At 43.1% G+C, this 26,862-nt stretch overlaps 1 protein-coding gene across 1 annotated transcript; it reads left to right on the top strand.

Annotated features, from left to right (window-relative positions):
* Positions 1-13,981: 13,981 nt before the first annotated feature.
* Positions 13,982-21,328, top strand: RFK (riboflavin kinase). Its single transcript, XM_083465093.1, has 4 exons — positions 13,982-14,369; positions 16,330-16,481; positions 17,291-17,393; positions 18,700-21,328. Exons 1-4 carry the CDS (start codon positions 14,288-14,290, stop codon positions 18,831-18,833), a joined length of 471 nt encoding a protein of 156 aa, XP_083321219.1. The 5' UTR covers positions 13,982-14,287; the 3' UTR covers positions 18,834-21,328.
* The last annotated feature ends 5,534 nt before the right edge of the window (positions 21,329-26,862 follow it).

Below are 26,862 nucleotides of genomic sequence, written 5' to 3'. Positions count from 1 at the left end.
GCCACCTGGCTAGCAAAGCTAATGTTGGGGCAACAAGAAGGGCATCTCTGGTTGATCTTAGTAGTTAGGTGGGCACTGGTGGTTGGTGCTCATTGGGCAGGCAGTTGGAAGCACAGCCAAGGACAGGCAGAGCCGCCCACGACTGGTTGTAAGAAGGCTGGCAGGGAGAGGCTGGCTAAGGTTGTTGGCATGCTGCCCCTTTCATCCTAACAGTATTGCTGAAGGTGGGGCAATACTGGAGAAGGTGTTCCTTCAGCTACCTGGGCTCAAAGTCATTAGGGGCACAATAGGACCAATACTTTGAATTGGGTCCAGTAGTTCACAGACAACCATTGCAGAGATGTGATGATCAGAGTAACATGATCTCCTCTCTCCACTCCAGATACCAGCCAAGCGTCAGTATTCTGCAGCTTCTGGACAGTCTTCAAGGGTAGCTCCACATACGATATGTTGCAGTAATCTAAACAGGAGGTTATTAGTGCTTGAGTAACTGAGGTGAAGCTGCCCCAGTCCAGGAACAACTGTAGCTGGTGAACCAGCAGGAGGCAGGCAAAGGTAGTTCTTGCCACTAAGACACTTGAATCAAGAAGTAGAGGCAGATTTAGGAGAGCACAACTGGTTCTCCTGCACTGGGCCCAGAGGGCACCGCAGGAGGTGGCACAACAATGAGTTGGAACAGAAGACAAGAGGCAGCGGTTGCCTAATTTTGGCGTCACACAGGGCACCACTGAAATTTGAAAGCAAGGAGTGCCACCAAGCTATGAACCCGGTCTGTTGGCAGGAGTGCTATCCCAGGTCACGTCAATTCTCAGGATTCAGCTGCAGTCAATAGTGATAAAAATAAAAGTCCATAAACTACCAGTATTTGCTCTTATTGTAATAGCACCATCACTTTGCAGCCCTCCAGATGCTGATGAACTCCAACTACCATCAGCCCCAGGCAGCAGAGCCAATAGCAGGGATGATGGGAATTGTAGTCCAAGAGCACCTCAAGCTTAGCTTCCTGTACCATACAAAATCCCCTGGGAAGCTGAACAGTTGAGAAATGTTTAGTATGCACAGAGTTCATGAATAAAATACCTTTACTTTTAGTTCAGTGACCTGAACCAATTGACCTACTGTAGGTATGTTTCTCACAGACATAATGATAGTGAAAGCTTCCCCAGCCTACTGAGATCATTCCAAGTGAAGATCATACTGGAAATGCTTTATGTGAAACACTTCCCAGAATTTTTCAGTATCAGGATGCAGCTTGAGTTGGTTTGGCCACTGCTGCACAAAAATATTTTGTGGAGAACTTTTCCTGTCTAAAGGGTGGCAGGAAAATCTATTTAACCATCTAATTTGGCAAGGAAAAACAGGATAGCTTGGATCCAGAGTTGTGCAACCCCTGTAAGTAGCAGCAACGTGTATGCAGGATCACTGGGGCAGTGTGCCGCAGAGTTGCCATCCTGGCACCAGCGTTGCTGCTACTTACAGGGGTGGGACAGGGTGGTGGCAAGGTCAGGGTGGCACCCCAGGGGAGCCACCCGGGCACTCTTGCCAGCACACCCATGCAGCAGCACCCACTCGCTGTCCAGGTTAGCAGCAGTCATGCTGGTGTTGGGAGGGTGACTCTGGAGCAGCACCCCACTGTGCCAGCTGCTTCTGTGTGCATGAATGTCTGTGTGTGGATGTGCAGGTGGGGGGACATTATAAGGGATGGCCCCACACACTTTTGCATTGGTCTGGACCACCACTGGCATGCAACCCATGCTTCTCCCTCTCCCCCATAGGTCACCTACAAGGAGTTGAATCCATGTCCCTGGCTTATACTTTTAGCCTTTCCTGCAATGTTTTCTTGGGATGGTAGTCATGCCTTTATTTTTTCAGGGCTCCTTTTTATGTACAGCTGCATGAGAGGGGTAAAGACAACAGGGACAATTTTTTAATAGCATGGAGATGGGAGATATGGAAAGCTTCTGTCTGTTAAAGTTGATCTAAAAAATTGTGATGGCCCTACTTCTAGTTTATGCTTCTAAGTTGTGGTCACTTGGTTGCTGAAGGCAACACAATGACTGGCGTATTTTGGGACACTCTGATGTGTTCTACCAGTGGCTTCTGGCTGCATCAGAGAAGGAGGAGGGAGGGAGGGAGAGAGTCCAAGGCTTGCTGTAGCTTGCATTGTAATACTAAACCTGGGGTGGGGAACCATTTCCACCCACGATCAATCCCCTGATGTCACCAGACAAACCATGAGGGATTGATTGCTAATTCATTCTGGGAAACATAGTACTGTGAAGGGAAGGGGATCTCCCAACAATTTTCAGCACCCCAAACAAACTGCAGTTCCAAGGATACTTTAGACTATGATATAACAAATTGTATAACAGTGCTTTAAATGTCTGGTGCAGGTGTGTGCTGAAGGCAGAGGGCCCCTTCTCCACAATTCTCCTTCACCAAAGAACCCCCTTGTGTGTTTTAAGTGTGACATGAGGCCAGAGTGATTATAGACCCAGGGAGCACATCTTACCGCCTGACATGTGTCTCTTTATATCCAGGTGTTGGTGTACTCTGACTGGGTACAGAGCTATACCAAATTTTATAAGTTGTTTTGTTTTGTGGGCAAAGAAGTAAGAGATTTTCATTTTGCTGTTTCCCCCCTCACCACTGAGCTCAATAGGTGAACTTTTCCTTATGCCCGCTCTATAGACATCTTAATGTTGTTAAGGACATGGATGGGGTCTGAAGAGTATAGCATTTAGCATCAGTCTGCTCCTTCCATGTCCTGTACACATCTGTGTCCCATTTTGGTTGCTACACTGGCATGGTTGTGTTGGTGACACAGATACACGAGGATAGTTGTTGTGCCAGCATTAGTAATGCCAACTTTGCCAGCATAGCAGGGAGCTTCTGCCATATGGCCTGCAGGTCCTCTGCCGGCACATCCTGATTAAAGGATTGTGCCCTAAAAACTGGTCTAGAGAAATTCCATCAAGTTTAAAGAAAGTGAGCCAGTTCTTTAAGCACTGGAATTTCCTGTAGTGCATCTATCATTAATTATGCAGGAGAATTTCAGAAATGAATGTGAGCTTTAAGAGTTACAGGACATTACATTACACAAATATGCTTTCTGGCTCTGCAAGTCAGTTTAACCTGGCTTGCTTTCTGTTTGGGTCAACAGTTGCCAATAGTCCCTTGCCTGTGGGTTAAATGCTTACTTCCTGGGAAAACAGAGAAATAGAAGGGTTGCATTAAAACTCTCTTTGGTCACCACTGGAAAGTCATGCTAGTTATGGATCTGATGGAGGCCCAAGGCATCCTTGCTTCAATCTTTGAGACCTTGATTATGTCCCCTTTAACCTCAGTGCTTAATGACTCCCATGTTGCTCACACACAGACAGCCTAATCCAACTGAGGCATAACCTAGATCAAGGTGTAGCCAGGATTTTTGTGGGGAGGGGAGGCTTTTGTTAGGGGGGGGCAGAACCTCAGATTTGTATTGATTTTGATTTATTTAGGGGGGCAGCTGCCCCCCGCCTCCCCTCGGATACGCCCATGACTGAGCTGCAGAGTAGTTAAAAGAAAGTTGGCTCAGTCACCACTGCTGCATATCCCTCCTCCCCTAGACCTGCCTCTCTCCCTCACTTCTGCCACCGATTCACCTCACCCAGCCTCAGTTCCCTCTCACTTGCAGCAGTCCCTTCCCCCCCTTGCTTCCTCTTCCTCTTCAGTTCAAAACAGAGTGTGTGCTCAGAAAAAAACCACATTTTGATGCATGGATAAAGGAGGAGACCACACTTGCATGACAGAATGCTAATGTGGAATTATGGCCAAGGCTGATTTCCCCAGGGCTACACACAGTGCTTTTTTTCTTATAAAAAAATGTTTAAAGGTACTCTCTTTTTTCTACTCATATTGAAATTCTGCCCCTCAATGAGGCCAAACTTAGATTCACAGGGGTATGCATTTAGGGGCATAGGGGTTTAGGGGTGTGCGTACCACTGCATCCCCCCAGAAAAAAAGCACTGGCTACACACATTGTCAGAGGAGGGATCTTTTTTCACTGGATTACGTTTGGTTTCTGCTTTCAATGAGCAACTTAGATCTCGCTGAAAACCTGATGGTCAACATACACCACAATTGCCTCATTACGTAAATCATGTTTAGAACACCACAACACAGACGTAACTGGCTGTAAAGTAACATAGCATTATATGTAATAAAACTGTGATTTAATCATCATATAAAAATATTGCAAAGCACAGTCCCTGATGGCAATAACATATCATATTACTATTAACCTTCTATATGTATTATTGTCGTAAAGTCCAAGGATTGTCAAGTCCAAAGATTGTCACGTTCAATTATTACAACGTACAGTTCCTGTTGCCAATGCTTGACTTGACAATCTTTGGACTTCACGACAATAATACATGTAGAAGGTTAATAGTAATATGATATATTAGTGCCGTCAGGAACTGTGATTTGCAATTTTTTGATATGACGATTAAATCACAGTTTTATTACAGTGGTACCTCGGGTTACATACGCTTCAGATTACATACGCTTCAGGTTACAGACTCCACTAACCCAGAAATAGTACCTCAGATTAAGAACTTTGCTTCAGGATGAGAACAGAAATTCTGTCTGGCAGCACAGCAGCAGCAGGAGGCCCCATTAGCTAAAGTGGTGCTTCAGGTTAAGAACAGTTTCAGGTTAAGAACGGACCTCCGGAACGAATTAAGTACTTAACCCGTGTTGCGGTGAAAACTTGATGGTGTCAGAGTCTCTGCACTATCAGTGCTTCTAGACTACCAGTTCTGCCCTGGTTCCTTCTAGTCCAGCTGAAGGAGGTAAGCTCTGGTCAGTTTGCTGTCACTCAGCTGTTGGGCTGGCTCAGTACCAGCCAGGAGAGGACTGCAGCAGTAGGAGGCATCACTTTAGGGAACAGTGCAAGATGCTGATAAGCACACACACATTCACCACAGTTCACAGGTGCGACTAACAATCTGGCCCCTCATCTGACCTCCTTTCCTTTGGCATATTCTTTTCTGGTTTTCTCCTCCTTTGTTTGGAATCATTGCTATCCATCCATTTCCTTGACTCCCCCCAGCCCACATCCTCCCTCCTTTCCTCTTCCCCCTTCATGCATATCTGCCTCCTCTAAAGAAAAGTCTCCCCCCAGCTAACACCTCATTCATTTAAAATCTATTCTGTCTTCCTCTCATCATTCCTAATCCTCCCTCCATGATTGCATCCTTTCTCATGTCTTCTTCCTTCCTAATTTCTGCCTATTTATATCATCTTAATTCTTTGCAGCATCAAGTCTTATTTCCTCAAAACAAGACTGTGTATGCACACACACAAACTTTTCTTCCATGCAAGTTGCTGTTATTTACATCACAGTTTCAAGTGTGTGTATGAAAAACATAAGTTATAGAGGTCAAGAAAGCATGATGTCACCCAGGAAAAATGCTGAAGAGGCTGCAGCTCCACTGGCACATACCTCCATATGTGGTGGGAATGCCCCCAAATTTAATCAGTGCTGCAGGAAATCTGCAAAATAACAAAACAAGTAGTAGAAGCAACTCCAGAATTAGCCCTATTAAATACATTCCAAGACAAGGATGCACATTCACATGACAAGGAACTCAAAGTCACTCTAAGCAGCTAGAGGCATCATAGCTAGCAACTGGAAAGACCTATCAAGAGTGAATATAGACCACTAGTACAAAAATGTATGGGAAATGTATGGAAAAGTTAACCCACAAACTTAAACAAACTTAAACTGGCCCCACCTTTTTCCCTGACAAGGACAAACACAAAAGGCAACACCTATTGATATGAATGGGAAAGACCAATGTTCTTCCCCATATACAAACTGAAATACAAGTGGGTGTGGACTACTTCAGTGCCATTCAACAGGTGGAAAAGTGGATTAACAACTAAATGATGCTCAAAGATAGATAAGCCCTTACATTTCACGGTTTTTTGGCTCCATTGTTAACATTTCCCCCCTGTGTACTTTATTTATGGATTAAAATAATTTACACCCTACCTTTCCACTACAGAATAGCACTCAAGGCAGCTAACAACATTCAATTGTTCAATCCTGTCCATATTTACGTGTACTTGGAAACAGGCAGCACTGAACACCATGATGTCATCTGCAAATTTGATGAACATCCCCTCAATTCCTTCATCCAAGACATTATAAAGACATTGAACTGCAACAGGCCCAGGACAAAGGCTTACTCCCAGGTAAACGAGCTTAGGCTTGCAACCTAAAATGATCATAAATGAAATAAAACAAATAACAATAAATCACAAAAAGATATGAAAGATAAATAAAAAATAACATTTCAGTATAAAAATTAAGACAAATTGAAAAGTCTGCCTGAAGAGAATTAACTTTATTAAGGCAGCAGAAACTGAAAACCTCAGCTCATGGCATATTCTTGGGTGGGTCTTTACTAACTTCAAAGGCACACTGATCTTGCAAAATGGAGACCAGTAACATTACTGGTTGAGTCACACAGCAGTTTCATGCTGGCTGAAGATATCAGATCCCTTCTCAGTCACTTCCGTGCAGGTGAGCAGTGAGGTCAAAAGTACCTTATTGCTGCAGGCCTTCTTTGGTGCATCTGCGTCAGGTGTGGAAAACCTTTCTCAGCCCAGAGGCTGCATTCCTTCAAGACCAACCTCTCAGGCTCCACATAGCAGTAGTGGGTGGGGCAATAGATGTCCCTCTTATATTTGTGCAGTAGGAGACTGTCCAGCCGCTCACAAGTCAGCAGTTTCAATAATCATTACTAAATTAATTTTTATACTACCTAATGCTAATAAAGGCTTCTAAGTGGCTTACAAAATCCAGCCACACAAGCGTTAAAATATGAACACTCACCATTAAACTAGGCAATAAAACAATCCCATTAAAATTAAAAACAGGAGACAGATGGAGAGATCAAGGGAATGCCCATGTAAAGAGGTACATCTTCAAAAGCCAGGGGAACCCCAATACAGATGGTGCCTCTCATTTTAAGCAGGGAGTGCTTTCCATATTACTGGTCCCTGTCACCACAAACCAATGAGGCTAGGGCAAGGCTAAGCTAGTTCCATTTGTTGCTATCAATGCCCTTACTGGGCAATGGAGGGAAGTCACTCTTTCAGGTAACCTGGCTCAGAGTTGTTTAGGGCTTTTATATGTAAGTAACAAGAACTCAACCCTTGTTGAACATAAGCAACCAGTTCAGAGCTTTTAGCACAGGTGTATGACCTGTAAGGGGCACTGCGCCCTACCTGTGTGGGCCTCAGCAGTCGTAAGGAAAGCCCCATATAGAGCACATCACTGCAGTCCAAACCAGTGCATGGGCCACAGCAAAGCTCTTCATCCAGCCAAACAAGATACTATTCTATTACTATGGGTAGCTGCCTTATACTGAGTCAGACCTTTGGTCCATCTAGCTTTGCATTATCAACACTGATTGGCATCAGGATTTCAGACTAGGGTCTATCCCAGCCTTACCAAGAGAGGTCAGGGATCTTCTGCATGCACAGCAAAGGCTCTACTACTGAGTTATGATCCTTTCCCTGTTGCCCAGCCAAAGCAAAAACAGCAACTTCCTCTTCAGAGTGATTCTCCTGTAAAATTAGTTACTGTTCAGCAACCTGCACTTGGAATTGATCTTCTGGATCCCATTGCCAGCTTCAAATTCAATACCTCACTTCCGGGGAGGCGCCTCCGGCAATGGCTGAATTCTTCTGACCGGGATGAATTTGCTCCGTGGGAACTTGGGTCTGGCCGCCACGGCGAAGGCGGAGACCCGTTAAAATCACAGGCGGGAGAAGCCTGTGAGCGTGGGATTTGGCGGGCAGCTTTTGCGCCACCCCCACTCACGGGGAACCCCGGTTTTTGGGGCTCCGGAGCGACGTGGGGTGAGTGGCGCGGTGCATCGAATCGTCTGCTTTTTCCACGGAGCGAAGCTGCATAGCCATTGCCGGAGAGCGCTGACCTTTTCCTGTGGACAATTGGATTTTAAAAGTGGTTACCCGTGAGTAGAGTTTAAGCGGAAGAATTGGATTTCTATATGTTGAATTTGGCATCGTAACGGGGAGGTTCAAAACAGGAAGTCCGCCTCCCCCTTTTGTAAATAGACTGAGGCAATGAAGTTGCAAGCTGGAGTCCTGGAAAGTCTTTTGTAAAAGATTACATTTCCATCGGTAAAGAACAAACCCCCCCTTTGGAGGCAGGAGAAGAGGGGGGAAGTTGAGGACTGAGTATGCCTGCAGGAGAGAGCGAAGAGATTTAAAACACCGCCGCTCTGACCCTGGAAACGGGCTGCTAGCAGGACTGACGTATTGTGGAATGTTCATTGACAGCGTTTAGAACGTTCATTGACAGCTAGTTAAACAAGAGAAATACATTGTTTCTGCTGTTTCCGGCTGTTTCAAAAAGGAGTAAAAGTAACTGAAAATTGAAACTAACTTGAAATTAACCTTGGATTGTTTAAAAGAGGATACTATTGACTACTACAAATAGAAACTGTTTCCCCCTAGTGGAAGCTTTTGAAACCGGTTGCTTTACAAGAGTTGGGTTAGGGAAATTTCCAGCTGCTAGTTAAAAACCGTGAGACTCTGGGACTGACCTTGAATCTTTTAAGTGTTATGGTTAATGGAAGAGGAAAAACAGACCAGTCAACTGCTGACAAAACACTAAGGTCTGGGAGGACTTGGCAATAATCCAGGAGAGGTCCACCACCAGGCCCCCCTGCTCTTTTTGTTGCAGCCTTTGTACCAGTATATGTAAAACCAAGAGAAATGTCGACAGAAGAGGCTTTAGTGGCTGCGTTATTTAAGATAAATGACTCATTGGATCAGCTTCACAGGAAAATGGACACGATAAATGCGAAAGTGGATGTTCCAATCACTAAAATTAACTTAAATATAGAAAGTATAAATAATACCAATATAGAAATCACCCAGAAATTGACACAGGAACCGATTTCGTACGGTAAACTGTGAAGGAGGCCAGGGAAAAAGTTGTTGTTGCTGAATGTAAAGAAACACAACTGAAGAGAAAGAGAGCCCCAGCTATACAGAAGCAACTTGATGAATATAAGTTGACGCTTGCGATGACTGAACTTAAAGAAAAACAGACAAATTTGAGGATTAGAGTTCACCTTTGGTGGACATGCTCAAGGATTAAGACACTTTCGGAGATGATTCATAATGAAATGAAAAAGGTATTTAAATATACCTTCTTGAAGAAACCAGAGGCCTTTCCCTTGGGCATGGTTGGCCAATTGGTGTTAAAGAAGGACAGAACTCTTTTCACGTATGTTACAATAGCAGCAAGAATACTCATTGTGAAGAACTGGAAGACACAAGATTTATCTATCCGGGAAGAATGGCAGATGAAGTTGATGGACTATATGGAATTGGCGGAAACGACTAGCAGAAATCCGGCACCAGGGAGAAGAGTCGGTGGAAGAAGACTGGAAAAAGTTTAAGACTATTTATAGAAATATTGTTAAAATAATGAATGTTAGAAAAATGTTGGAATGAAGTTATACGGCTTTAGTAGAAATGCTATAAGGAATTAGGTATAAACAGATTAATAGAGTATTAAAGGGAAATATAAGATTAGAATATGTTAAGATAATTATAGAAGAGAAAAGAGAGGAAGATGGAAAGGAATTGCTGAAACAATTAATAGAAGTGGAATACAAAAAGGGAGGTGTGAGGAGGTCGGGGAAATAAGGGAATGAAAGTTAAGATATCAAAATTGTTTGGTGTTTTAAATGGTTTGCGTCTTGTTTTGTTAATCTTATGTTTTTTCTTTTCTTTTCTTTTTTTCTTTTCCTTTTCCTTTTTTGTTTTTCTGTTTGTGTTTAAATTGTTGGAAAATCAATAAATATTATTTTTTAAAAAAATCAAATTCAAGACCTCAAAAATGTACTTCCTCTATATTTTCATGAAGTGCCTGCACAATGTCAGGTTCACGCTCTAACACCCACACAGGCGTTGAACTGTAAGACACACTTTTTCCCCTGTGTGTGGTCACGTAAGGAGGAAGCCCCACCTAGGCCTGTATCCTGTTCTCACAGTGGCCCCTCAGATGCCTGTGGGAAACCTGCAAGCAGGCAATGGGTGCAGCAGCACTTTCCTCCCTTGTGAATCCAAGAAACAGGTAGTCAGAGGCTTACCACCTACAGCTGTGGAGGTTGTCCGTGGCCGTCATGATTTGCAGCCAGTGATAGGCTTATTCTCTAGGAATTTATCTAATCTCCTTTAAAAGCCATCAAGGCTGATGACAAATCAAGGACATTTGAAAAAGTGGGGAGAGCATTTTTTTCTTCTGTTAGTTTAGAATATTTAATTGATTTAGAGTCTTATTTACAGAACAACTGTTAAGGGTGTGTTTATGAGGAAGTGAAGTGGCAGTCCAATTGCCACCTTAACAGTAGGCTATATCAGGTCCTGGAATCAGTTAAGCAGGTGAATAATTGCATTTAAAGCAATATTTTAAATTCCATTTACGTATATGGCAGAACCATGTGAATCATTGATGCAGTAGAACATTTTGCTTAACAAATATGCTAATGGAAAAATAAATGGTTCACAGGTAGCTTTTTTCTTCTAAAAGGTAGCTTTTCCCAGCACCACAATGATCATGGAACAATTAAAGTGTGTCCTACAGTCCAATCCTATGTCTGCTCTGAATTAAGTCTTTTTTACTACAGTAGGGCTTACTCCCAGGTGAGCATAGGATTATAGCTTTAATGAATGGGAATTAAATGGGCGTATGCACATTCTTCAATGGGGGGGGGGCAGGGCAAGGGACATGCAACTCTAGGTGCACATTATTATAAAGCAGAGGCCAAAAAAATAAGTGGAGAACTACAGATTCTTGTTGTGACATTCATACTTTTTAATTGTGTAGCCTGAATATTGCAATGTATCATGTATCAATAATAATAAATCAGCTATCACAGCTGGATGTTGTGCTTTGTCTCAGATGGAGAACCCAAAACAGAGTTTGAACAAGATACCAGCAGATTCCAGATATCCAAGGAGCTTATTAGCAGATTAGTCTCCAAGCAGAGATCTTAGATATGAATTACATAGCAGCATTATACAGCAAGCTGCCCTAAAACTACTGACTTCTACTCCTCTCCTGAAGTACCGTATTTTTTGCACCATAACACTCACTTTTTTCCTCCTAGAAAGTAAGGGGAAATGTCTGTGCGTGTTATGGAGGAAATGCCTATGGGTGGCATGCCTACGGATTTTCCTCCTCTAAAAACTACGTGTGTGTTATGGTCGGGTGCGTGTTATAGAGCGAAAAATGCAGTAACTTAAATTGTCCTGAGCAGCTATTCTTGAATCTAAAAGTAGATGATCTGTGCCACCCAGTGGACAGAAGAATATTTAAACAATTAGCCTGAATTTTCTGAACATGACAGAACCTTAAGAAAGGTTAGTCTATTGCAGCAGAAAACAATAGGAATTTGCATTTTCTGTTGTGGAGTTTTAGAATTAAAGTCATTATGTTGACATAACACTGGTTTTGCCTTCCATGCTGATTCTCCTAACCTATATTTGAACTAGCAAAATTGGGATGAGCATTCCCTCCTCCTTCTCCTGTGCAAATAGTTGCTGACCAGAATTCAGATTCAAAGTACTCACAAACCTGACTGTGGACTGGTTGTTTTTACAATCCCAGCACTGCCCACCAATCTGTACTGGCCACCTAGTCTTGACAGTCCCACACATCTGCCACCAATCTTTCAAAAAGGGTGCACTTACCATGCTTATATTATTACACATAGGGTCTCTGCCACATACACCATATATTAAAAGTATGTAGTAGCATTATCCCAGTTAATGTCCCTACTGCCATCATTTTAAGTAAATAATAGCTTTGAATGCCTTTTCTTGCTTGATATAGACATGGGATGAACAGACCAGAAAATGAAGATTGGAAAGTGAGATGTATTACAATTTATTAAAGGTTACTATAATATAAAATAATAGGTTTATTTACAGGTTGGATATATAACAATGTTGCTTCACCAATGTTAATGTTACTGTTATTTTAAAGAAGTGACTATATAGTTGCTGTAGATCCTACCTTCAAACATTAGCCAATTAAGCTTTTAATCTTCACCCAAGTTAAATCACAGGCTATTTAGAGTTCACGATCTTTGCAGTTTAACAGCCAACTGCAGGTATATTGCCTGCAGTTCTTCCATAGTATTGCTACTGGAGTCTTCCTCTCACCCTTGCAGATCTTCTTAGCTTCTATCTTTAATGGTTTCAGCTGTGAAGCATTGGCTCCTTCCTCTATAATATCAACTGCCTAGCCCTGGGGGCCCCAGTCTGGCACCTGTGGGGACCACAGCACCCTCAGGAACCCTGTTTGGAGCCTGCCAAAGTCCATACTCCTCCCCGCTTTATTGAGTTTTTGAGCTTGTTAATCCTGCTGTTGTATTTTTTGCAGGGGGGAGGTTGTTGCCTACTTTTTTGTCAGGTATTTTCCCTTTTGGTGGGGTGAGGGTGTTTGTTGGTCATCCCCACCCCACCACCAAATCTTTAAGCTTCAATATCTCTGTGTTGGGAAGTTCAGCAGGTGCTGCTTTGACCTTCACTGTGAAAGGAAACCAGCACCTGTGAAAGTATCAGTGCTCTGTACCAATTAAAGGTAAAGCTGAAATCAGAGTTTGGAAGCATGACTTGACACTTATTTATGAGTAATAAAGACCACAGCCAAGGAAAATCCCTGGTGCTACATGTTTTGCTTCCAGCAGTGTGCCAAGACTTTTTAATGCAAGAGCACATACTGGATCATGTGACACCTACGGCAGGCAGCCAACAAAAACAACATTGTCTGCATGCCTTGGCCATGAAGGTGACCCTGCACACTTGACAAAACAAGCATCTCCGCTGTGTGGACAGGAAACCTGAGCACATGCCAAACACAGCATGTGGCTGAGGCGTGTAGCTGTGAGGCAGAGTAGGCAAGAGAGCAATCACTCTCTTCATGGAGAAGCACGGTATCTTAAGACAGTAGAAATGGTCAAAGCGTTCTCAGGGCCAGCCCACCCAGGAGGCAAAGGGAGGTGACCACCTCAGGCAGCAGGATTCACAGGGGCAATAGATCCCAATGTAGATCTTGGTCTTTAGGTAGATCTTCACTCACTCCTTCCCTGGTGGAGGAGATAGAATTTTGTTCTCCTAAGGGGCCAAGGTGTCTTATTGCCATAATCAGAAACTCTGCAAAAAGGAATCACAGAATTGTAGACTTGGAAGGGACCCCAAGGGTCCTCTAGCCCACCCCCGCGGTGCTCTTCCTGTGCCTGATTCCTGCACCACCTTCCCTGATGGAGAGTTCTCATGGGTGAAGTCAGGGAAGAAGTAAAAAAAAAAAAAATACTTAACGGAATTTGTAGAAAGGTTTTGACAGATTTCCCGGAGCCCTTGGGGGTCAAAGGCAAGTCATTTAAAAGAAGTGTTGTTGGGCCATTTCACTCCGAATCTGCTGGAGGGTCAGGCAGAGGGTGGTGCCAGGAGGGCGTCCCGCCCCCCCAACCCTGGCTAGGCCCTCGAGGCTTCTGGAAGTCTTGCCCCCCTTTTCGTGACGCTGCCTCGCTGCTCATTTCGAAGGCCTGGTGCTTTTGGGGCCGAGAGCGGAGGGGCGGAGAAAGGCAGCTCCAGGGCTCCTTCCAAGCAGAAGAATAAAGCGTTTAGTACACGAGCATTTGCTGTGGCGGAAGGGGGTCGCGATTACTACTGGGGTTGACACGCGTCCGCGAATGCAGACGAAGCGAGCCCCGCCAGCGCGCAAGGCAGCTTCTCCTCCCAGGATTCCTCGCGCGCCGCTCGCGGAGGGGCTGCTGGCTGCTGGCCGGCCACGCGCAGGCGCAGAGGCGCCCCTTCCGCCGTCGCTCCTCCCCCACAGAACCGGGTCGGGGAGAGCGGTGGCTCCGCCCACCAGGGGGCGGGCTCGAGGCGCGGTTGGCGGCCAGAGCTGGAACTTTCCAGCGGCGCTTCGCCCCCGCCTCCTGTGACGCGGCGCGAGGCCCCGCCTCTTCCGTGCCGGTACAGCAGACCGAGTTCGCCGGCCGCCGCGCGCATTCTGGGCGGAGTGGGCTGCGCGTGCGTGACTCTGCCCGCTCTCTCCTCGCCGCGGAAGGTCTTCCGAGCGCCGCACCCGCCCGCCCGCCCGCCCGCCTGCTGCTGTCGCTGTCGCCTCGGGGCCGGACGGGCCTCGGCCGTGGCGGCGCGGGGCTTCTCTGGGCTGGCCATGAAGAGCCTGCCGTACTTCTGCCGCGGGGAGGTGGTGCGCGGCTTCGGCCGGGGCTCCAAGGAGCTGGGCATCCCCACAGGTGAGCGCGGCGGCGGCGGAGGGGCGGCCCTCGGGGCCTTTCCCGGAGGGAGGCGGGAGAGAGCCGGGCCGGGCCTCCCTCCCTCCCGGTGGCGGGTTTCGGTTTCGTTCCGCCCACCAGACGCCGCTTCGGAGCCCTTTGAATGCCCAGGGTCCTCGCCTGCCGAGTGTCCCGGACTTGAAGCCAAACGGGGAAATACCCGCGACCTGTTTATCCGGGATGTCGTAAGGAGAGAGAATCTGATACCGAAACCAGGAATGGGGGACCGTGTTCCCGACGGCGGCATAAGGAAGAAGAGGCAGCAGGGAGCCAAGTAGATAAATAAATAGAACAAAATCACCCTCTGCTGGTGGATCAATAGCTTTGGAAAAATCTGATTTAGAGGGAGAATGGGATATAAATGTAGCTGTTGCTTTCAGTATATACCGTAATTTGATCTAAAACCGAATTTAGCATTAATGTTCAACTGATGCAATTGTGGGAAGTTAATGTTTATCATCCAAACAGCAGGGACTTTTATATTACGGAGAAATAGTGTTTCGTTGACCAGTTGCCAACTGCATTTTGCATGATTTTGGGCACCATCCTACCCTTACCTGTAAGCCAGATGAGTGACCTCTGGAAACAGAACAGGGGCTGCTCCACTGGAGATGGAAGCCCCCTTGGGAAGTCAGCTGGGCCTCCCGCAGCCAGTGGCTTAGCCAGGGTGGGGCGCACGGCCAAAACTATGCCCCTCTCAATTCCCTCCACTTGTGACACAGTGTGTAGATGCCGGCCCAGCCCTGTCTGCAAAAGCAGCACAGAGCTGGAGTCCGAGCCACTGCATTCCTGTGGGGCACCCTCCTGCTGGAGGGAGGGGGTGGGCAGATGCCAGCCCCTTGTTGCTTTTGTGGGCGGTGCACTGCAGACCCCACATGGCTTGTGGGGCCAGCATGTGCCAGTTGCGTCCTTCTCGGCCACCCTTGGTGTCTGGCGCGTTCTGCAAGCCCAAACCTGGGCTGTGGTGCTTTGGGGGGTGATGCACTGGGCTCTGGGGTGCCTGGACCTGTCTGGAACCATGAGCTCTGACATGCCACCCCAAGGTAAGTGCCACCTAGGGTGCCCTGCCCCCCTTGCTATGATACTGCCCACAACAAGTATTGCTGGCTAGTAGAGTAGGGGGAAATGGGGTGTGCTGAGAATAGATTTGTCCCTTCATTTCCCAGATACCTCTTACATACGGGCACCAATCCTAGACTTGGCATAGCTACCGGTAATTCACTCTCATTGCAGACAGTAAATGAGAGGATAAATTAAAAGCTGCCTCAACCTCCACCCTGCCCACGGTGAAAAGTCAGGGCGGCAGATGTGGCAGTTGCTATTCCAGTGCATCTCTGCCTTCCATCAGTGTAAAAGTAGGATTGCTGTACGTTATTCCTACCCACCTCATTTTATTCTCACAGGTAGGCTAGGCTGAGCGCTAGCGAGTTCTTGTGGCCACTCACTGAACTAAAGTTCTCCTAATTTGCACCAAGTTGACTGTCAGGTCTTAACCTACAGTCTTGAAATTTTTGTGGAGGATTGTGGCCCTTGTCTTAAAATAAGTTAGCTTGCTTAGTGGTTTTGCAGACGTACAGAGAAAATTTTTGCATCTCTAAAGAAATAGAAGTACTAGAGGCTTTTGGATTATTTTGTGCAGTATAACAGTATAGCCGATGTGTGTGTTTTTTCTAGCAACCAATTACTATACACAATTGTTTCGCAAACCATGACTTGATAAAGAATTGATTTAAATGCCATCTTTCTTGGTGACTTAAAACACTGGCTAAAACTAGGACAATCAGAGCCCAACCTTGATCTGGATTCTAATCATGTACCATCTAAATAGGAATACCAAGTTAACTGAACTGACCTGGGGCATCGTCCTTTTCCTATCGTTTATGAAACATTTTAATGTAATTGTTTCATTTATATTTTTCAGCTAACTTTTCTGAGGAAGTGGTTGATAGCTTTCCATCTGATATATCTACTGGCATATACTATGGCTGGGCTTCTGTTGGAAATGGAGATGTGCATAAAATGGTTGCGAGCATAGGCTGGAATCCATATTATAAGAATGTTAAAAAATCAGTGGTAAGAACATTATATTTTATCTAGCTTATGAGAAAACCAATGTACTTTCAGTTGGAACAGTTTCTGAGAATATTCCTTGATAATGTCAGAGCTGATCTGAAAGCATTAAGGTCTGCATGCTGCTATGCTCACAATTAAGTAGTTTTCAATAATAATAATAATAATAATAATAATAATAGCAGCATGGGGGGGAGTCCCCTTCTGCTTTATAGGAAATAGATTTCCTATTTCTGATCCTTGATGACAGATCAAATACTGATATTTAACACTTTAAACTGAAATTGGGATACATGTATTGGCTGTGACAGAATGCTTCTTATTTTGAGATCAATGGTAGTTACTTTTAAATTCTCCAAGAACCCAGGTGTATGCCTGCACTTACACATTCTGTTATGTGCTTCATCAGAACTAGTTTGGATGGAAGCTGTGTTAGCTCATGAGGAAGTGCTCACTGAACTGAAGGAGATACATAGTTGCCATTTCAAACTGATTTCACGTGAAAGGCTAATATATTAGAAGGGTAGGTAGAAATAAAATGGTACGGGAAAGTTAGTAGCAGTAAACTGTTGTGTGAAAGTGCAACAGGAACATATTCAAAGGACTAGCAACCTTAAAGGGTTTCTGCCTCTATTGCACTTTATTGTTACATGCGTAGCACCTAGAAAGGGTTTTTTGTTTGTTTTGAAAGTGTAAACTGCAGTATAGTGTGAAAACTGTACTCTGCCTTCTATAGTATGTAATATCTGGCCATTAGGATTGCTAAATTCTCAATCAAGCCTATATATTAAATTACGAAACTGTTGTTCTAGGAAACACACATCATTCACACCTTCGCAGGAGACTTCTATGGAGAAATACTTAGCATAATTATTGTTGGGTACATAAGACCAGAAAAAAACTTCAGTTCTTTAGGTAAGTCCTAAGTACCTTTTGTAACCACTGTCAGTGTAGCTATAGCAGTATTTATTCATTCATTATTTATTTACTTTAATTATTTACTGTACTTATATACCAACTTTCTGCTGAGGGACCCAAGGTGGGGGCACAGTCCAACTAGGGCAGCCCCAATGTTGTCTTTGCCTGCCGCCCTTGTTTTCTTTTTCCTTCTCAATACATCCTCTCATGGTAATGACACCTGTAACAAGCTAGATATCCCTTTGTCAAGCTGCCCAGACATTAACTATTATTATTTAGTAGCTTCTTTTTTGAGTGAGGTGGAAAAACTGTATTTTGGAGTTTCCTATATCAAGATACATGTGTCCCCCTTTTTCCAGCTAACTAGACATTTCCAGGATGCAGTTGTGTATTGTTTTTATGTCCTTGTATGTTCTCCCTGTGTACTGCCAATGCGTTTTATAACACAGGGTTATATAAAGGCAACCGTCTTAATAGGAAATGTATTTACTCTCAATATGGTGTACATTTCTTGGAGGATAGGTGAGAACAGAATATAAACTTACATTTACAGTACCAGACTGGTAGATCTCAGTTTGGCACAAAACAGAGAAATGTAATACCAAATCATGCCTTTCTCTTTTGCAAACTACAGATTGTGCAAACCATACTTTAAAACATTGAGTCAGTTGTAGTTTCCAGTTTGGGGTTTTTTTCTTTATATTTTGTCTGAATTCAGTCAAACTTAGGAGATGTACTAAGGTTCTTGGATGGTCGTCATCAAGGCAAAGACCAGTTCTGTATAGCTTAGCAAGGTGGCTGCATCATGTGCCTTGAGACACTAGCTCGCCCAATATGGATGCAATGGCAGCTGGTTTGCTGTGCAAGAGGAACACTGTGACAAGTCTGATGCTTGTCCATGTACAGTCATACCTCTTATTACGTTTGCTTTAGGTTGAATCTTTTCAGGTTGTGTCCCGCGGCGAGCCGGAAGTAACAGAACAGGTTACTTCCGGGTTTCGCCGCATGCACAGACGCTCAGAATGACTTCACACACAGATGCGGCGAATTGCGACGCACAGACGCGGGTTGCGTTCTGCTCATGATGCAAACGGGGCTCCAGAACGGATCCCGTTCGCATCCAGAGGTACCACTGTAATGCCAAACTGGTTTGCTTGCTGTGTCTGAACCAATATTGAGTCTGCCCCTTATCTGTGATAAAGAACCTTTGATACTTTTGAAGAAGGCTTTTAAGAATGTTTTCTGAATCTCTTATTCAGAATTAGTCTGTGAAATGGTATCAACTTCTTTTCATTTTACACAGATGCACTAATAGCAGCTATTCAAGATGACATTGAAGAAGCTAAGAAAAAACTAGACTTGCCAGAACACCAGAAATTAAAAGAAGACAACTTCTTCCACACTACTACTGTTACCAACATAGTTAATGGTCATTGAGTGATGCCACTCCTTAATTTTCACTGTATATTGCACTAATTTTAGTGGCTGTCCTTTAGAGAGAAAAAATCTGTAACCAGTATTCCTGTGGTTTAAGATTTCTGCTTGTATTGATATTGAATTAAAATAGTTAGGCAAAAGTAACTTTTATTAGTCTATATATTATATGGCAAGTTAGGAAAAAGGTTTCACCATATCCAGGGCAATGTGTACACACTGTTACTATTACTAGGTCATCCAAGGCTCAGAAACAGTTTTCTTAATGTTGACTGGTAATTTGTAAATGTTTCTAATGATGGTTAGCTAATCTTTAAATGAGCATCCTTTTCTGATTTTAAAGGTCAGAGCAATCATGCCAGACGCTCTTGTTGTGAGGGAAATACAATGGTAAAGTGGACTTCTCTTTTGGATACTTGGTTTTTATTTGGTACATAATTAAAAATGGGTGGCATCCAGAGGAAAACTAGTCACATTTCAGGATTTATGTTGTGCCATTGATTTTAATGAGACTTCAAAACAGCATTTTTATATACTTACAATAGAGTTTGTGTACTGTACTTGATTCTCAAATAGGGTGCAAAGACCCTGGTTTCCAGAGAAGCATTTGAAACCAGATAAATCAGAAACTTTTAAATAGCAAATATTCTTTTCTTTATTGTAGAATGATTAAAAACACATTTCAGTCTTTGTCCCACCATATCTACGCACAACATAACTTTTACAAAATGGATTCTAAAATAAATGGAGATTTCAGTGATGAATTTAGCTTACTTAGAAGATGTATGGGGCTTGCTTTGCTGCTATATAAATTTAGCAGTTGCCTCTTGGTGAAATGTCTGTGCATAAGCCCTCATTAGCTACACTGCCTGGTTGTGGATTAAATATGGTATAGCTTTGATTTATGACTTGCATAATATATGACTTGCCTACAACGTTAGTGATATACATAGGGTGGAAAGCAAGAGGGATTGGCCTAAGCAACTTTCAGCTTTTGTAGAAACCTAATTGATACCAGAATTGTGTCTAATTCTGATTCTATGTTAAACCTTTTAGAAGTACACATAGTATACTTCTAAATTTTTGAAGCCTTTTATGTTAAACATGACCAAAGTCCTACAATGAAATGTTAGACTGCTTAGAAAAAATGTGTTGGAATGTAAACTTTTGGGCAGAAAGAGCCTAATTTTAAGAATAATGTGATATAATTGTAGGGAGCTAAATACACAGCAGTTTTCACATGGTTAAAACATTGTGGGCAGTGAAATTGCAGTGGGAAGTCCTGCTATGAATCTGTGTTGAAGACCTACAAATGAGTATGCAAACTGAATGTGCATTTGAAGATCATACTTTTTCCAGAGTTCACATGCACACAGGTTGGAAATAAATGCAGGGCTTGTCATTGTGATCTTGTTTGCCTCCTATGTGTTTATTGTATCTTTTTTGTGGGAAAAGTGCTTGTATATTTCAGAATTTTCCCATTGTGTTGATTTGCAAAGAAACCTCTAGTCTCCCTTTGTCATTGTTGAAATGTTCCTATATCCATATCTGAATGATGTAGTTAAGTTTAAATATTCTGGTTTTATTCAACTAACTTTTACACATAGTACACCCATTGAAATGAATGGCTATAACTAACTTGGGTCCATTAAGTTGCAGTCCATCTATCCTGAGTAAAAGTTAGTTGAATACTAAGTTAGTTTTTGGTAACGTGTCCACTATTCTCTCCCCCCGCCCATGTCCAAACAATTAGGCTTTCCTCATTTTTAATATCTTAGATATTTATGATTTGGGTTTCCACTGACTTGCAAGTTCTCTGTGTGCCAGGTAATGTGTATGTTCTAGCATGCAGTTAGCAGGCCGGTAGCAGCATGCTTCTGCTTCTTCCAGCTTCAGGGTTGAGCAGCACAAAATTAGGTGGACTTAGAGCCAGAAAAAGCGCTTCTTCCTACTACAAAGTTCTGCAGTGCCACATGGGAAAGTCCCCTCTCTGGCTCAGGAGAGGGAAAGGAGATGCCATGCCAAGCTGAGGTATTGCTTCTGGAAAATAGGTTTGTGGAAGCTTACCCCACAATAATTTAAATGTTAGCAGTTGGAAGTAAGCATACTGTCTGACGGAGGTGATAACATAAGCTTAACGGTCTGAGGTCTTGATAATGTTGCTACCTATGATTGTTTACCATTTGTGTTGTCTTTAGAAATGAGTGCCTTCTGGAAGGGTTCATGAATCTTGAGCATTTGAATTTGAATGAAGAGAATGTAGTCACAGAGTACTTTAATTTTGTGAAAAACTGCACTATAAAGTATGAACAAGAAAAATGTTCATTGTTCAGTCCAGATAAAAATACATGAGTGTATGAAATCATTTATTGAATTCTATCTTTTTATATACCTGTATTTAAGATGATTCATTTTAAATTTACCACTGTAATTTTATTAAGGGTTTTATTTTTCTACTCATTTCAACAAATAAAAGTATGGAAAATGTGTATATGTAACTATTCAGTTTGTCATACTTGATGTACAAAGAATACAGAATAACATGCCTAGTTTGTCCACACCTGGCACTTCACATGCATTACACTGGGGTAGCAGTTTGCACTAACTGCCATATTTTTCCATGTATAAGACCATGTTTTTTGCTAAATATTTTTGGTCAGAAATTGGGGGTTGCCTTATACACAGTTGGTGAATGCACAGGGGTCCAGGCTCTGGGCAGTCTTGGCTCAGGCTCTGGCCCGATTTTGGGTTCAAAAAAAGGGTTGTCTTATACATCGGGGTGTCTCATACACGGAAAATATGGTATTGTTTACTGCACAATTTATGGCAATGTTTATTGTGAATATTTTATGCTGTTATGTGTGAAATGTGTACTGCTCCTGATCTGCTTTAATTGATCAATGAGAGATTATTTGCTTTGGGACTACAGATTCTGTCAAATATTTACAAAACTGATTAAAAAGTATGCTCCACTTCATCCTTCACTAACAAGTACAAAGTATAGTAAGCAACAAGGCTGTGGTCCAAATGTTAACTATTTATTTAAAAACATGTGATACGAACAGAAATACCTATTAGCTAAAACGGCACTAAAGCTTTTCTCCAACTCTTTACTTGTTGCCTTTAATCGTGGAGACTAATAATTGCCCTTTTAAAAAGAAAGAAAAATGCAAAGCCTATGCCTGGGTAAGTATGCAAGAATGTTTACGCTTTCTCTCATAGCTGCATATTGAAGTATAGACCTATCACATCTATGCAGAGGCTACCTTTGGGTGCCAAGTACATTTGTGGGGAGCCAGGAGCAGTGAGACCATGGAGAGCCAGACCCAACCTTGCAAGGAGGAGCATGAAATGCTTCCTTCATGGGAACAGGAATTCTGGTGGCCTGGGCCTCTGGTACCATGAAGAAAGCCAACATGCATTGCAGCTAGAAGATGCTGCCAGTGTGCCCATTGTCAAGGGATTGGAGCTGGCCCCATGCAGTCCCACCAACTCCTTCATGCATTTAGTAACTAATGCTTAACGATTTAAGAAGAACTTCCATTCTTACCCAAACTTCAGAGTATTCTGTGAACTCTTCAGGGAAAAATGTGGGCAATAAATTAGGTCATTCCCTCCCCCACCAAGGAGATTCACCGAGTAACTTTTATTGGTCACTACCTTCCCAATATTAAACAAAAATAGGCAGCAGTTTTTATGCTTGCATTATCTACAAAATAAATGTGAAAGTAACACATTAAAGGTATCAGAGTATCTTGTCCAACTTTCTGGATGACATAAAACATGGACATTTGCAAGCTTTCATAGAAAAATAATTCCAGTGGCAGCTTTCTGGCAGAGCTGTGTGTGTAATGAGGCAATCCAATATCAAATATTTCAATGCCATTAGATTAATTTACTGTTTACAGCAGTCTGAACTGTTGGAATTCTTTAAAGGTTCAATTTATCTTAAAGATACAACTACTAGCTAAAAGTTCAAACGAGGTATTCTGTCATGAATAAGCGCAGCAACCTATAAAAATGTTGCCAACTAGTCATACACGTTTGCAGAGACTTCAATTGGATTACTCAAGAACTTTGTTAATAAAACGACGGTTTTCTCAGTACCCAAAAAGTATGTTGGGAATAATTGGCATAAGTCTCTTGTTCTCCAAAGGTTTTCTTTTTGCTAGTATTATATAAGTCCTTTGTATGCTTGGTCCTCATGCCATCTTTTTAAACAATTCCATCTGTCAAAGGAAGTATATGCCTGTTTTTACTAATATTTCCTTACTTGTGAAATATGCTGGAACTGCAGTATCTGCTATTGGAAACTGACATTTAATATTTGAGGCATTCATTTTTTTAAAAGACTCCTTTCATAGGCATATGCAGCACATTTCATTAGGGTAGGCACTTTGGGAATTGAAACACAATTCTGACTATGAAGCCCAATAATGTCAGAGTGAGCACAAGGCAGAAGATCACAGACTAAGATGCATGCACACACAAAGGTGGGGGGGGGGATAAAAAGAAGAGGTGGAGACACAAGCGTGCCCACAAGCCCACACCTATTCTCTCCCCCCCCCCCCCAGCCACTACTTACACTTCATGACTTTCCACACACTGCACACCTGGAGAACAAGCTCTCCATTGCTGCTGGCAGTGCTGCTGCTACTCCTGTCACACACGCAAAACAGAGCCAGCCTAGATGGCACTGCTGTACTCTGACCGTGTCTCCAAACATGAGTAAAATGCTGAAGCCACAGCCTCATTTTTCTTGCAACATTAAGGTGTGCCTGTACATACCTGGTGCAATTCATAGCCTATAATTCATTTAGAGTTTAAGAAAACTCAAGTGATTTGATAATTGCACGGGTTAATTTTACTCTTCCCTAGTACTGGTCATCTTCCTGTATCTGCCATTCAGCAACTTTTACAGCAAGCCAAAAAAAGAAACTTTCCCCAATAGCCATTCTTAGGAAAGAGTAGGGCTAGTAAGGGCGGCATAGTTTAAAGTCATTATTTTTTTAAATTATCAATTATATTCTGCAGTAAACTATTTGTTTAAACAAGCCATTTATTTTCATTGTCTGCTTAGAAATAGTAATAATTACTTAAAGCTATTTACAAGGAGGGTGTTGCAGAAAGGAACCCCAAAAGTAACCTAGCCCAACCCCCTGCAGTGCAGGAATCTCAACTGAAGCACCCAGGACAGATGGCCGCCCGACCTCTGCTTAAAATCCTCTAATGAAGGAAAATCCACCACCTTCCAAGGGAGTCCATTCCACTGTCAAACAGCTCTTACCATCAGAAAGGTCTTTCTGATGTTTAGTTGGAATCTCCTTTCTTGTCATTTGAAGCCATTGGTTCAAGTCCTACCTTCCAGAGCAGGAGAAAACAGACTTGCTGCCTCTTCCATGTGACAGCCCTTGAGTTATTGGAAGATGGCTTTCATATCTCCTCCTGTTTAAAGCAGGCAGGTGTTTGCTTACCTCCTCTCTTCCTATCTTGGGCTGCAGGTTCCTCTTTACATCATCTATCCTGTTATCACCAGGTTGGGCATCACTTTCCTTTTGGGTGAAGACCAGAGGCAAAGGAGGTGTTGAGTAGTTCCACCTTCTCTTTGTCACCAAATAGCCATCGTCTCCACACAATGGACCTACCACTTGTTTGCTCTTCCTCTTGCTTTGAGCATAGCTGAATAAACCTTTTAAAACTATTTTTAACCTGTCTTGTAAGCCTGAGCTCATTCTGAACTTTAGCCTGCCTGACTTTCACCCTACAACTGTTGGCTACTTGTGTATACTGTACTCCTTTGTGATTTCCCCTTCCTTCCATTTCTTACACACGCCCTTCTTAAATCTTAGCTCATCTGTAAGCTCCATATGCAACTACACCAGCTTCCTTAGATGCCCCCCTCTTTTCTTGTTGGTATTTGGGTCTTCAATATTTCACCTTTAAGAGACTCCCATCCATCTTGGACTCCCTTCTCCCAGAGTATTTCTGGCCATGGGAATCTCCACCAGTAGCTTTTTAATCTTTTAGAAGTTGGCCTTTCAGAGTGCCTGTCTGACTGCACTCGGCTTTCCCTTTCCTCTGTATCATGAAATGCAGAAGGTTCCCAACACTTCCACTTTGACAGTCAGTTCCTCCGTGTTGATGAGGACCAGGTCTAAGTTAGATGATCCTCTTGTTTCTTCCACCTTCTGGAAAATGAAATTGTCAGCAAGGCAATTGAGGATTTTTTCTGAATACAATGTCTGGATCCAACCCCATAGTCATATATGTATTCTGTACTCTAGGCATCTTGTATTGATATCAAAATGTCTCATAATAAGCATTGTTTTGATTAAGAAATAAAAAGACAATTCTGATACAGAGTGAGGGACTCAAGTAATCTCTCTGTCCTGCAAGACTGCATCCTTCTGCATTCTTTCAGTGCAAAATAAATTGTAAATATGGGTTCTTTTTCTTCCCCCCAGTTTAGTATAATACACAAATGTTTTTAGTTGAACTGTGCAATGCTTACAATACAATCTAATCAGCATGCTTCTATATAAATATTTTTTTAATCTGCTGTCATAGGCATGACAGGTTTAGTGCTTGAATTACAAGTGAACAAATCTTGCATTCCTTAATGATACTGTTTCATTTTTGCATTCCATTCATTTAATTTATGTTTTGGTGCAATATTAGGCACTCCTCTTCCTATCATCATGAGCCATACAATTAATAAGAGAAGTGGAACGAGTAATTTCCTTGCATTTAAGTGCCATTAAAAAACAACCAGTTCTGCACAATCTTTTAAGGAACCAAAAGGCAGTAATTTCTGTCCAATTTCATCTTTTCCCCAGATGAAGTGTGCCAGTCTGCAGCCTGGGAAACAATCAAATACACAATTTCCAATATCAGAGTGTTTCAAGAGTTATGCAAAAAAAATTAGATTTATTGTTATGTTAGCTTTGTTCTATTTGTGGCAGACATGGGCAGAAACTTCCAGGTTAGGTTATTTCAACCCATTATATGTAGGGCTGCCTTTGAAGATGCTTTGGAAACTTCAACTGGTGCAGAATTTGGCAGCCAGGTAGATCACAGGGGCAAGATGGGTTGAGCATATAATGCCAATTCTGTCCTAACTGCACTGGCTACCAATTAGTTCCCGGGCCCAATTCCAAGTGCTGGTTTTGACTTATAAAGACTTAAATGGCTCAGGACCACACTACCTCAAAGACTGCCTCTTCCCATATGAACCTACCTGGACCCTGCAATCATCAACAGAGGCACTTCTTTGTGTGCCTCCTCCACAAGAGGCCCAGAGGGGAGCAACACAAGAACAGGCCTTTTCTGCAGTGGCTCCCATTTGTGGAATGCTCTCCCCAGGGAGATTTGGCTGGTGCCTACATTATGTACCCGTGTGGTGTAGTGGTTAAGAGCGGTAGACTGGTAATCTGGTGAACTGGGTTCGCTTCCCCGCTCCTCCACCTGCAGCTGCTGGGTGACCTTGGGCCAGTCACACTTCTCTGAAGTCTCTCAGCCTCACTCACCTCACAGAGTGTTTGTTGTGGGGGAGGAAGGGAAAGGAGAATGTTAGCTGCTTTGAGAATCCTCAGGGTAGTGATAAAGCGGGATATCAAATCCAAACTCTTATACCTTCAGGTGCCAGGCGAAAATGTTCCTCTTCAGCCAGGCCTTTGGCTGATTGACACCTGATGCAGACTCTCTAAGAGTCCCTACTTTCCAGGGGTGTCCCTGATTTAAAGAAGCCATCCGATTTCTCATTTGATCCCAGAATGTCCCACTTTTCCTTATGATGTCTCTGTTTTCATTGGAGAAATATTGGAGGGTATGGAGTTATCTGACGCCGAGCCGTTTGAAGGCAATCCTGTTATATATGTTGGAAGCTGCCCAGAGTGGCTGGGGCAACCCAGTAAGATGTGTGGGGTATAAATGGTAAGATTATCTTTATGGAATGGGATGTCCCTATTTTCATCAGAGAAATGTTGGAGGGTATGCTGATCCCCTTTTAAACGTGTTTGTGGTTTGTGTTTTT

The sequence above is a fragment of the Podarcis liolepis genome, assembly GCF_965112155.1.
Source record: "Podarcis liolepis genome assembly, chromosome: 11".
NCBI classification, from domain to species: Eukaryota; Metazoa; Chordata; class Lepidosauria; order Squamata; family Lacertidae; genus Podarcis; species Podarcis liolepis.
This window is presented reverse-complemented; position numbering and strand designations above follow the sequence as displayed.